This window comes from Procambarus clarkii, chromosome 37 (assembly GCF_040958095.1).
Source record: "Procambarus clarkii isolate CNS0578487 chromosome 37, FALCON_Pclarkii_2.0, whole genome shotgun sequence".
Lineage (NCBI taxonomy): Eukaryota > Metazoa > Arthropoda > Malacostraca > Decapoda > Cambaridae > Procambarus > Procambarus clarkii.
The window spans coordinates 19302677-19316382 of NC_091186.1; the positions used below are offsets into that span (position 1 = coordinate 19302677).

The window sequence follows — 13706 nt, forward strand, 5'->3', positions numbered from 1 at the left end:
TCTGGGGCTTGCCCAGAAAATGGTACTTCATTAAATTCAACGCTGGTTTTCTATGAAGAGCCACAGGTTGTCTGCCAGGATGTTGGACACGCACTGAATGTGAACAGCACAGAGAGCTAAACTTACAACCCCAAAGAGCCATGGACTGCATAGACACCCCTTCCCCCCCATTTGAGACAATGAACCATAGGGAAGCACTCTGTATAGAGCCGGATCACAGAGCCCCAAGGAAGCCGAATCCGCTGCAGCACCTGCCACACAGCCACAAACTCCCGCATTGTGCTGTGAACCCGAAGGAAGGACAAATCCCAACGCCCCTGGCCGGCCTGGTGAGAGCTGGTCACAGAACCCCAACCGATGGGTGAGGCATCCGTGAACACATTGAGTGAGAGGAAAGGAAGATGCCATGGCACCGAACCTTGAAAATCCTAAAGAGGAAGCCAGAGACAAAGCAACGGACGCAAGGACACCAAAGAACATGCCCAGCGATTGCGAGAGTGGTGAAAGAGACTGCCCTAATAATACCAGAACAGCCTCTGAAGCCAAACCCTGCCCAGCAGATAAACCAGCATGGCAAAATTCAGGTTCCTGCACAGCTGCTCGATGAACCGCCTAGTGACCCAGGTACCCCTCAAAAACAGCTGAAGGTAGGACCACAATCGGAGCAAAGCCACAAAAGGGACGCAGTTTGAGAGTCTCACACTAGGCCCAGACAAGTCCGAACTTGGGACGGAACCAACTGGGACTTCCACCAATTCACAAGGGACCCGCACCTGGCACGCTGGAAATGAACCTGGCAAGCAGACCAGCTGGGAGCCCACACCAACCAGTCGTTGAAGTAGGCCAAAACCTGAAGACCTAGCAGACGCAGATGGGCCACAATGACCCTGGTTAAACACATGAAAATGCGAGGTGCCAGATTCAAGCCAAAGGGAAGACAACAAAAGTGTCTTTGCCCCACCACAAAACCCAACCAATTCCTGAACCCCTGATGAATAGCAACATGCCAATAAGCGTCCCTGAGGTCCATGGAAATCATCCAAGTGCCCGGCTCGAGAAGAAGCTGGACCTCGGACAATATGGTCATCCGAAAGGAGGTGCAAGGAATCAACCGGTTCAGACGAGACAAGTCCAGAATGTACCAGAGATCCGCACGGTCCCGTTTTGGAACTGGAAACATGCAGGAAACCATCTTGAGAGACAAGGTCGTTTCGATCACGCCCAAGCAAAGCCTCTCCGAGATGACCCAACAGAGGGACGGGGAAGCGGCCGGCCCCCCTAGACCTGACCCTTCGATAGGAGGAAGGGCCGCCCAACACCACCAAAGACTGGAAGAAACAACCTGAAAACCCCACGAATCGTGGGCAAAAAGAGCCAGCTGCCCCCCATCGGAAAGGGCAGATCCGAACCTCAAGAAACCAAACGTCGTGCCAACCTCGTGGTTGGTGCGGCATTTGGCTTCTTGGGGTTCTTCAGGTTGACACAAGGTTGATGCAGCCAACTCCTGTGTTACACAGGAGTATAACACAAATGTTTGTGTTATACTGCACATTTATTTTTTTGCCTCTTTGAAGGGACCGGGTTCAGGTTTGTGGTGCCCAGAAGTAAAGAACACCTCCACGACTGATGGCACCTAATAGTCTGGCACTATATCAGTATGGTAGCTTAAGGAAGCCACAAGGGGCTCCCCCCCCCCCCAGACAACAGAGTTGAGTGTAATGAAATGCTATGTTAAAAGTAGCTCCCTGGAGCTCATGCACTAGTACAACAGAGCCTCTATAACAAACCACGTCTCTGGACCTACGCGACCTGTAAGGCAACCAGGCAACCATCTGGTTTGAGGGAAGCATCTAAACTCCTCATACAAGGAGTTTAGATGCTTCTAAAGGAGTGGTACTTTGAACCACTCACGGTACCAGGAATAAGGAAACAAAGTAAAGATTTTAATGAAAAAACAAATGAAGACAACTAGTCAAACAATACAGGAAGAGTTGTTAAGAGGAAAACAGCCCCAACTCCAAGTTATCCAGCCACCAATACCTGGCAGCTGAGGTTGTGCACGGTTCCTGCCAGTCACTCTCATCACAGGAGCTCAAGAATAATTATGTAACCTTAAGTAAATTCCAAAGGAAATTATAGCAATTCAGTATTGTAGATCCTTAGATATTGACTATAGGACCAACTACAATTTATTTAAATTTCCATGTGAGAAAATTGCAACATTATACTATTGGATAATTGTTGCAATTATCCCCACCCTTCTCTTTCTTGCCTGATTTTTGTTGCCTGATCGTAGAATTCAAGTAACCATGTGAGGCAGGACCTGCCATCCCTGAACCCATGTTGATGCTGTGTTACAAAGTTCTTTCGCTCCAGTTGTTCCACTAGCTTTCTTTGCACAATCTTCTCCATCAGCATGCATGGTATACAGGTTAGGGACACTGGCCTGTAGTTCAGTGCCTCCTGTCTATCCCCTTTCTTGTATATCGGGACTACGTTAGCTGCTTTCCAAATATCTGGCAGTTCTCCTGTTGCCAGTGATTTGTTGTACACTATGGAGAGTGGTAGGCACAGTTCTCTTGCTCCTTCCTTTAGTATCCAAGGGGAGATTCCATCTGGGCCTATAGCCTTTGTCACATCCAACTCCAGTAAACACTTCCTTACTTCCCCGCTGGTAATCTCAAACTCTTCCAGTGGATCCTGGTTAGCTATTCCCTCTCTTATCTCTGGGATTTCTCCTTGCTCTAAGGTGAAGACCTCCTGGAATTTCTTATTCAGTTCCTCACAAACTTCCTTGTCATTTGTAGTGAATCCTTCTTCCCCCTATTCTTAATTTCATAACCTGTTCCTTTACTGTTGTTTTTCTCCTGATGTGGCTATGCAGCAATTTAGGCTGAGTCTTTGCCTTGCTTGCGATGTCATTTTCGTATTGTCTTTCTGCCTCTCTTCTCATCCTGACATATTCATTCCTGGCATTCTGATATCTTTCTCTGCTCTCAAGTGTCCTATTATTCCTATAGTTTCTCCATGCCCTTTTACTTTGCTGCCTAGCTAGCCTACATTTCTGATTAAACCATGGGTTTCTCATCTTCATTTCACTGTTTTCCTTTTGGACTGGGACAAGCTTGTTTGCTGCGTCCTTGCACTTCTGCGTGATGTAGTCCATCATGTCTTGGGCCGTCTTTCCCCTGAGCTCTGTTTCTCATGCTGTATCTGTTAGGAATTTTCTCATCTCCTCATAATTTCCCTTTCGGTATGCTAACCTTTTGTTTTCGGTATCCCTCCTCGAGTTCAATAACCCTTCTTCAATCAAGTACTCAAACACCAGTACACTGTGGTCGCTCATTCCTACTGGGGCATCAAAACCGATTTCTCTTATGTCGGAGTCGTTCAGAGTGAAGACTAGGCCGAGTCTTGCTGGTTCATCATTTCCTCTCATCCTTGTGGGTTCTCTGACATGCTGGGTTAAAAAGTTTCTAGTCACCACCTCCAATAGTTTGGCTCTCCACGTATCCTCGCCTCCATGCGGTTCCTTGTTCTCCCAGTCAATCCTTCTATGATTGAAATCCCCCATGATGAGCAGGTGGGATCTATTTCTACAGGTAGCAGAGGCTGCCCTCTCAATTATAGTGTTAACTGCCATGTTGTTGGTTTCATACTCTTGACTGGGTCTTCTGTCATTTGGTGGAGGGTTATATATTACTGCTACTACTATTCTTGGTCCTCCTATTGTCATGGTGCCTGCTATGTAGTCTCTGAAACCCTCACAGCCCGGTATAGCCATCTCCTTAAAACTCCATTCCTTTCTCATGAGTAGGGCCACTCCACCTCCTCCCCTACCTTCCCTCTCTTTCCTTATTACTGTGTACTCCTGGGGAAATACGGCATTCGTTATGATTCTTGAGAGGTTTGTTTCAGTGAGTCCGATTACATTCGGGTTCACTTCTTGTGCCCTTTCCCTTAGTTCACTTGCCTTGCTTGTGATCCCATCTAAGCTCGAATACATTACCCTGAAACTGACTCTCTTCTGCTTCTCCTCTGGGGGGGGGGGGGGTGACCTGTGGGATCTGGGGGTGAGTGGGAGCTGGGAGGATCTGGTACGGGGAGACTGGTGGAAGAGGAAGGGCTTGGGGGGTTGGGGGGAGGGGGAGGGTAACAGGGGTGGGTGAGAGGGGGGGAGGGTAACAGGGGTGGGTGAGAGGGGGGGTGGGTGAGAGGGGGGGAGGGTAACGGGGGTGGGTGAGAGGGGGGAGGGTAATGGGGGTGAGTGAGAGGGGGAAGGGTAGGGGGGGTGAGAGGGGGAGGGTAGAGGGGGGAGGGTAGGGGAGAGGGGGAAGGGTAGGGGGGGTGAGAGGGGGAGGGTAGAGGGGGGAGGGTAGGGGAGAGGGTAGGGGCGAAGAGTGAGAGGGGGAGGGTTGGGTGGGTGGGTGAGAGGGGGAGGGTAGGGGGGGTGGGTGAGAGGGGGAGGGTAGGGGGGGTGGGTGAGAGGGGGAGGGTAGGGGGGGTGGGTGAGAGGGGGAGGGTAGGGGGGGTGGGTGAGAGGGGGAGGGTAGGGGGGGTGGGTGAGAGGGGGAGGGTAGGGGGGGTGGGTGAGAGGGGGAGGGTAGGGGGGGTGGGTGAGAGGGGGAGGGTAGGGGGGGTGGGTGAGAGGGGGAGGGTAGGGGGGGGTGGGTGAGAGGGGGAGGGTAGGGGGGGGTGGGTGAGAGGGGGAGGGTAGGGGGGGTGGGTGAGAGGGGGAGGGTAGGGGGGTGGGTGAGAGGGGGAGGGTAGGGGGGAAGAGTGAGAGGGGGAGGGTTGGGGGAGCGTGGGGGAAGAGTGAGAGGGGGAGGGTTGGGGGAGCGTGGGGGAAGGAGAGGCTTCGGAGGATGGGCTACCTACCTTGAGGCTACCTTGAGGTGCTTCCGGGGCTTAGTGTCCCCGCGGCCCGGTCGTCGACCAGGCCTCCTGGTTGCTGGACTGATCAACCAGGCTGTTAGACGCGGCTGCTCGCAGCCTGACGTATGAGTCACAGCCTGGTTGATCAGGTATCCTTTGGAGGTGCTTATCCAGTTCTCTCTTGAACACTGTGAGGGGTTTGCCAGTTATGCCCCTTATGTGTAGTGGAAGCGTGTTGAACAGTCTCGGGCCTCTGATGTTGATAGAGTTCTCTCTCAGAGTACCTGTTGCACCTCTGCTTTTCAACGGGGGTATTCTGCACATCCTGCCATGTCTTCTGGTCTCATGTGGTGTTATTTCTGTGTGCAGGTTTGGGACCAGCCCCTCAATTATTTTCCACGTGTAAATTATTATGTATCTCTCCCGCCTGCGCTCAAGGGAGTACAGATTTAGGCTCTTTAGTCGGTCCCAGTAATTTAGATGTTTTACTGAGTGGATTCTAGCAGTAAAGGATCTCTGCACGCTCTCTAGGTCAGCAATTTCTCCAGCTTTGAAAGGGGCTGTCATTGTGCAGCAGTACTCCACTCTAGATAGCACAAGCGTTTTGAAAAGTATCATCATCGGTATAGCATCTCTAGTGTGAAAAGTTCTTGTTATCCAACCTGTCATTTTTCTTGCAGTTGTGACGGCTACTTTATTGTGTTCTTTAAAGGTAAGGTCTTCCGACATGAGTACACCCAGGTCCTTTACATTGCCTTTTCGTTCTATGTTATGATTTGCCTGCGTTTTGTACGTGGTTTCTGTTTTTATATTTTCAATTTTTCCGTAGCGCATGAGCTGAAACTTATCCTCGTTGAATACCATATTATTTTCTGTAGCCCATAGAAAGACCTGATCTACATCTGATTGGAGGTTTGCCGTGTCCTCTATGTTGCCAACTCTCATGAAAATCCTAGTGTCATCTGCAAAGGATGATACAGTGCTATAGGTTGTGTTCTGGTCTATGTCCGATATGAGGATGAGAAAAAGTACTGGAGCAAGCACAGTACCCTGGGGGACTGAGCTCTTCACGGTTGATGGGCTGGATTTTATTTTGTTGACTATTACACATTGGGTTCTGTCAGTCAGGAAATTGTAGATCCATCTGCCTATTTTCCCGGTAATTCCTTTTGAACGCATTTTATGTGCAATAACACCATGGTCACATTTATCAAAAGCTTTTGCGAAATCTGTGTAAATTACATCAGCGTTTTGTTTGTCTTCCATAGCATCTAATGCCATATCATAGTGGTCCAGCAACTGCGACAGGCAAGAGCGCCCTGTTCTGAAACCATGTTGTCCGGGGTTATGGAGATGCTGTGATTCCATGTATTTTGTGATCTTACTTCTTAGCACTCTCTCAAAAATTTTTATGATGTGCGATGTTAGTGCTATCGGTCTGTAATTTTTTGCCTCTGCCTTATTTCCTCCTTTATGGAGTGGTGCTATCTCTGCTGTTTTTAGTATGTCAGGGATAACGCCAGTATCTAGACTTTGTCTCCACAGAATGTGAAGGGCCTGCGATAGTGGTTTTTTACAGTTCTTGATGAATATGGAGTTCCAAGAATCCGGGCCTGGTGCAGAGTGCATAGGCATACTGTTTATGGCTTCTTCAAAATCTAGTGGGGATAGGGCGACGTCTGATATGTGATTTGATGTTGGTATCATATCCATGAAAAATTCATTTGGGTTATCAATCTTTAGTGCGTTTAATGGCTCACTGAAAACAGAGTCGTACTGCTTCCTCAGTAACTCGCTCATTTCTTTGTTGTCATCTGTGAAAGTTCCATCTCCCTTTCGCAGGGGCCCGATACTAGATGTGGTTTTTGATCTTGATTTTGCATAGGAGAAAAAATATTTCGGATTTCTCTCTATTTCACTGATGGCCTTTTGCTCTCTTTGCCTCTCCTGGGTTTTGTATGATTCTTGTAGCTTGAGTTCAATTGTTTCTATTTCTCTACCTAACCTTCTTCTCCGTTCTTGAGATAGGGTGCGACTCTCAAGTTGTTCCGCGATTCGTTTTCTTCGCCTATATAGGGAACAACGTTCCCGTTCCAATCTGCATCTCTTTCTCTTTTTTCTTAGGGGTATGCGGTTTGAACATATTTCTAGTGCTACTGAGCTTATTTTTTCCAGGCACTGGTTCAGGTTTGCATTTCCTAGCTGTTCTTCCCAGTTTATTTCTGTGAAGTCCTGGTTTATTTGCTCCCAGTTTATCCGTTTATTATTGAAGTTGAATTTGCTGAAATCTCCTCCACCGGGAATCTGGACTGGTTTTGAAGGTCCATTTCCCATGGTTGTCAGAACTTCAATTAAGTTGTGATCTGAGTAACAGGTATTTGTAATCATTATGTTCCCGATCAACTCATCATTATTAGTGAAAATGAGGTCCAGCGTGTTCTCCTTCCTAGTTGGTTCTACTATTTGCTGGTTTAAGGCAAACCTATCGCACATCCGTAGCAGGTCATTTGCATGTGCCTGCTCATTTAGGCTACTTCCTGGTATTCTTTCTGATATTACTGTATTAGCCAGGTGCTTCCATTTCAGGTGCCGTAGGTTGAAGTCCCCAAGCAGGATGATGTTCGGAGCTGGATTTGTGAGGTTTTCCAAGCAGTGCTCTATTTTCATTAGTTGGTCTTTAAACTGCTGAGGGTTTGCCTCCGGTGACTTATATACAAGGACAACAACTACATTTAGGATCTCTATTTTGACTATCAGCACTTCCACCATATCATTTGAGGTGTTTAGCAGCTCAGTACAGATGAGTGTGTCTTTGATGTAGAGGCTGACCCCACCCTGAAGCCGGTGTTTCCTATCACATCTGAAGAGATTGTATTCTGGGATCCATATTTCACCATCAAGGTAGTCCTTTGTGTGAGTTTCCGTTAGGGCTGCAAACACTGCATTTGCCTCATGAAGGAGACCATCTATAAAATGAACTTTGTTGGATTTGCGTGTTTTTATACCCTGGATGTTGGCAAATATAAATGATGTTATCGTGTTAGTGGAAGTGCTGGATGCTTTAATTGGTGTTAAAATCTGAGGCTCTGGTAAGGAGGCCACTGTGTTTGCGTCCTCTCTAGCATTTGACCGAGTTGGTGGTAGAGTCTGGTCATTTTTAGCCATTCTTCTCCTCCTCCTCTTGCTAAAAAATTATCCCGGTTGATGTAGTGGCTGTTTTCATAGTGGTAGTCTGTCGGTTTTATTCGCCTGGTACCTCTTATATGAAAAGCTGGGCATTCAGCATTGAAGCACTCTTTCCTGTCCAAAGAGTTCTTGCAAATTTCTGGGTGAAAGAATTCACAGCTTTTGGTACATTTACCTGTATTGAGGAGGTTTCTGCACTTTCTAGGGTGATCGTGTGTACATGTTCCATTTATTCTTCCCGATTCCCCATGCTTACAGGTAGCCCATCTGTAATACCAACAGATTTTGGGGCCTTGTTTTGTTTGTTTCCCTCTGCCAGGGGCCGCACTCTGCTGCGGCGCCCCCGACACTGTGCCCTGCTCCGGTGCCTGTGACACTGTGCCCTGCTCCGGTGCCTGTGACACCGCGCTCTGCTCCGGTGCCTGTGACACTGTGCCCTGCTCCGGTGCCTGTGACACCGCGCTCTGCTCCGGTGCCTGTGACACCGCGCTCTGCTCCGGTGCCTGCGACACCGCGCACTGCTCAGGCATCCCCGACTCCGTGCCCTGCTCAGGCATCCCCGACTCCGCGCCCTGCTCAGGCGCCGCTGCCACAGAGCTCTGTGCTACAGCTGGTTGTACCTTGGTGTCATGTACAGTTTGTTTGAAGACATTAGAAATTGCTATGCAGGCATTAATTAGTAATTCTCTGTTTTCGGCGGGAGTTTTATCCAGGATTTCCATCAATTTCAAAAAAGTTACATCATCCTTTTTGCAGAGCCAGTACACAGAGTGGTCACTGGGACCATTTCTCCTTGAATTGTTAGTCATGTTGGCACATTTTTTGTGTATGGCTGCTGAACAGAGTTGGCATTGAAAGCTCTGTTGGTAATCTACCTTCATGTTGCATTCTATGCACGTTTTTATCAAAGCCATTTTTTGAACACTTCTGTTCAGTGGTGATGGTCTTACAAGGTGGGGTGTTGACCGGTGGGGGAGTTGACCGCGGGTGCTGGCCGTGGGAGCTGGCCGTGGGTGTTGACCGTGGGTGTTTACCAACTTGAGATAGGCCTGGAAGAGGCTGTATGGACGGCCACTGTTGCTACCACGTGTCGCACTCTTAATTTGTTTTGTTCACTTGTTAGATTACATTACTTGCATTTTCCCACTAGTTATCATACAGTAGAGGCGTCTAGTTGGGGAGAAGGGGGGGGGTTGGGGGGCAGAAAAGGGGGGAGGGCTTGGGGGGAAAGGGAAGGCTGAGGTGGGTGAGGAAGAGGGAAGGGTTTAGAGGAGTGGTGGAGAGGGGAAGGCTTAGGTGGGGTGGGGAAGAGTGGGGGGGCCTAGTGGGGCAGGGGAGAACGGAGGGCTTGGGGGTGGGAGAGACAGGAGGGCATGTGGGAGAAGGGAGGGCTTGGGGGATGGGGAAGAAGGGGGGTCCTGGGGGGAGGCGGGAGTGGGAGGAGGGGGGTGTGTGGGAGGAGGGGGGTGTGTGGGAGGAGGGGGGTGTGTGGGAGGAGGGGGTTGGGTGGGGGCAGGGTGCCTTAGGTGGGTACTTGGTGGGGAGCTGACAGGGAATGGGGCAGGTAGGGTGTCTGTTGGGTAGAATGTGGGGGGTGGTGCCGCACTCCCTGTGGCTATTGCACTGTTTGAGGAGGGTTCCCCACTCCCCTCCGGGGTTGTAGGGATCGGGGTTGTGGCTCTCTGATTCCTTTCCTTTGTGTGTTATATTGCTGGGGTAAGAGTACTTGTTCTCTGTAATGCTGCTGCACATTGTGTGGATGATACACCAATGAATTGTCTGTTTTTGTATCTTTCGTTTTCTATTTGCTCCTCTATTTCTTCTGTGGAATTGGGAAACAGAATAGTAGTGATGATCAAATCATTAGGTTCATGTTTAAAATACAGTGGTACCTCAGTTTACGAATTTTATCCGTTCCCAGGGACGGTTTGTAAGCCGAATATTTGTAAAGTAAAGGGAATTTCCCCATAAGAATAATGTAAATTGAATTAATCTGTTCCATACTCACCAAAATATTAATTTCAAAGTAAATTTTATACCTAATTCACCCAAATCTTCAGTACTAAAGTACGTACAAGTTATTACTTACCTTTACTGATGACTCTTGTTGGCGTATGGAAGATGGTGAGGAGGGGGGAAGGAGGAGAGGTGTTAGTGTTTGGAAGGGGAGTCCCCTTCCATTATAACATCAGGGAGTGATGACTTTCTGGGATACACTCTCTGGCAGAGTGTATCCTGCATACCATTAGGACCTGCTTGTGGCTCACCGCTTGGTTTTCTCACTAAAAACCTGTCTAGCGACACTTCTTTTTCCCCTACATTGTAACACTTGTTTGAAGTAAGACATCACATTGTCATTATAAAGGTTAACACAATGGCCTGCTGCAGCTTGATTTGTGTGACACTTTTCAGCCAAATTTTGCAATTCTTCTCATACTGCAATCATTTTCTTAATAAATGAAGAAGGGACTCTACAACAACAATCCTTATACCATTTTCATGTTTACGAATCATCTCTTGTTTTTCCTCTGTGGTCATTCTCACATGTGTTTTCTTGGCTTGAACCTTACCACTGGCTCTCTTGGGACCTATGGCGAGATATATAATAACTTTTATGTTCAAATACCCCAAAAATCCGAAAAAAAAAGATGAAATTCTTTCAGGTATGAATTCAGGTATGATTGTCACTAGGCGGAAAGCACTGGTAAACTGAGGCACGATCGTCATGCACCACACGCTAGGTCGGCCATAAGCATATCAACAAACTTTGTTTCAGAAAGGCAAAGCTCGTAACCCGATTCGCATTTTACGAAGAAATTGGGCTCGTAACCCGAAAGTTCGTAAATAGGGGCATTCGTAAGCCGAGGTGTCACTGTACTAGAAACAGGAATTTATATTCAAATTTGGTGAGAAATCCCAGCAGGACAAAAATGTTGCACCTTCACTGCATCAAGTTGAGAAGATGAAGAGTATCTCTCTGAACTTGACTCTCCTACCAAATTAAGACAAGCCAGGAATATCATTGTATACTTATTTAACATTGGATTTTGCAAAACTGTTTGCATACTCTACCACTGGACCACCGTCGCTTGTACAAGTACTACAACTGGATTTCTACTGAAATCACAGGAAGTCTGGAGTCTAGGCCAGGAAGTATTGAAGCCAGTCCATGTTTTTAAGTATGACCCAAAAGCACTCGGTGATTAGGTTTACGTATGACCCACAAGCATACTCCAGTGGTAGAGTATGTGACTGGCAATGCTGGGGTCGTAGGTTCGTGCCACCTCATAGCCCTGGTGGATTTTCTCATTGGTACAGTATATATCACATTAGTGTGATTTCTGTGTTGTTGATTATCATCATTATTCAGAGTGAAATCACACTAAAGTGATGTATCAATAGAAAATATGTAGGAGCCGTAATGAAGATTTGAACCCATGCACTGGGTATTCCCAGACCACACTCCAGACAACTAGGCCACGACATATTGGTCAAAAGGATTGCAACCTGGGGGTTCTTATGATCCCACGAAGGTTCCCGAGGCTTCTACTGAAGCCGAACCCGGGTTTCACACAATCCCCCAATGCACTTTGGGTCTGTCGTGTGAGCTTCAGAGGAAGGAATGTTTTACCTCTGATGCTCCTCTTTCAATGTACAGAGAGAAATCACACTAACATGATGTATCAGTGAGAAAATCCGTAGGAGCCGTGATTATTGGTTGTGAGGAGCTCTTTTTTTTATTATTATTATTATTGTTTGGCAAACGTCTAATGCTGCCAGGTTACATACAGTTGCATGCAGAGTGAAGTAACATTACTCAGAAAGTGTGAGAACATAAGCATATAACAATTACTGACCCTGGTTTCATGACATCATGTGCCAAGGTGGTGTGACTAAACTCTTCTTTGGAATCCAAGAACGGATATCCATTAAGAATGATGTGAGCGTCATAAATACCCTCACGGCCAAATGCATCTCCAATCCATTTGCTTGCCATGACTGCAGCCATGAGGGGCACGATGTAGCGCACACCTCCCGTCAGCTCAAACATGATCACCACCAGTGATACTTGGGAGGAAATAAAACTCATTGTGTGATATTTCTAAATATCATACTTAATAATGTAGTGTTATTATGTTCTACTTTGTAAGAATCATTCTGGCAACTGTAATTCAATTTTGAAATATTGTTACAACATCTGCTTTGTATTATTTAAATAACATGTACTGAATTGAATTAGTTAAAAGCTGGATTGTAGCATTTGAGTGCATAACTGAATACTGATTAGCAAATTATGTCTGAATGTGTGTTTCATATTATAATACAAATTTGACAAGGTTTGTCAATGACAACACGAGCATTACTATGAAACTAAAGGTTAAAGTTAAAATTATTTAGGAGACTAGAATTTAGAATTATCTAAGAGTTATCAGTAAACATACAAACACTGACTAACCTAGTAAATGATTATTTTTTGTTTAAGAATATAAATGTTAAGATATCTAAGATACATGTGTCAACAATTTATAACAGTGTAAATAAAGTTTACCCGTCATGCGAGTGACTCCACCGAGAACAGCGGCTGCCCCAACCATTGCGTACAGTCCCGGTGTGATGCAGTTCTCTCCTGTGCTACATTCCCCAGCAAACACGGCCCAGTCTTGATTATGACTGGAAAAATTAAAACTCCACTTTCATTCATTCTAGTAATGTCAGCCAGTATTAGAGTACCTATAAAGACCACCAGTAATCCAGTTATGACAATCAATACTCCAGTTATGACAATTAGCATTCTAATAATGATTATCAGTACTGTAGTAGTAATAACAATCATACAAGTAATGGTGATGTCTTCTCACAGATATAACAACATAGGATAAAAACCCACACTTATATGTTTGTATATTTTATGTAAAGGTTTACACCAAGTCTTTCACACACACACACACACATACACTTCACATTTCACTTTCACATTTTCACTTCGCTTTTATACTTCACTTTCACATTTCACACACACAAAGAAGCCAAAAAACATCAGAATGTTTTTTTTTTTAAACAGAGTGGTAGAAAGTTGAAACAAGTTAGGTGAGAAGGTGGTGGAGGCCAAAACCGTCAGTAGTTTCAAAGCATTATACAACAAAATACCAGCGTTGAATGTAATGAAAGGCCATTTTCTAAGTGAATCCCAGAGGCTCCCCAGAGTTATCCAGGTTGATATGTACATCGTTAGACTTTGACATCAGTGTGAATGGAGTTCTAGGCCTACCAGGGCCCACGGCCAGAACCTGGTTCCCTCAGAGAGGCACGAGGAGCAATGGCCTATAGAAATGCACATGGGATTTGGAGCATTCTGTATCTGTCATCGACCGGAACAGGCACCCTGTAGGGTAGGAGCCCCTAAACAAACCCAGGGGAGGAAGGGGAAGCCCCAAACCCACTGCGCTGGCAATCCACCCTGCAGTTCTGAGGCGGAATGTCAAAAACACTTGAAAAATACGCCGACCGGAGGGAGGGTTGCTGGGAGCCTCCAGTACTCACCTAGAAAATGGTGTTTCATTACATTCAACACTGGTTTTCTTAAGGAAGCCCCTTCTGTTACCTGGAGTTACATCACCAAAGACAAAAACCAGAGGGACTTACCC

The 13706-nt window shown here is 46.6% G+C and overlaps 1 protein-coding gene across 22 annotated transcripts in view; it reads right to left on the reverse strand.

Annotated features, from left to right (window-relative positions):
* Positions 1-13706, reverse strand: part of ClC-c (chloride channel protein 3) — a 165057-nt gene that overhangs the window by 30218 nt on the left and 121133 nt on the right. For 13 of the 22 annotated variants that reach the window (XR_011230662.1, XM_069337218.1, XM_069337212.1 and 10 more), the window contains 2 exons: positions 12611-12747; positions 11919-12129 (listed from right to left, as the gene is read on the reverse strand). Coding sequence is in view for 21 of the 22 variants with exons in the window: in XM_069337218.1 (XP_069193319.1) it covers positions 11919-12129; positions 12611-12747 (348 nt within the window). In the remaining variant the exon portion in view is untranslated. The remainder of the gene's footprint in view (positions 1-11918; positions 12130-12610; positions 12748-13706) is intronic. The other 9 variants (XM_069337220.1, XM_069337213.1, XM_069337217.1 and 6 more) reach the window with 1 other exon arrangement.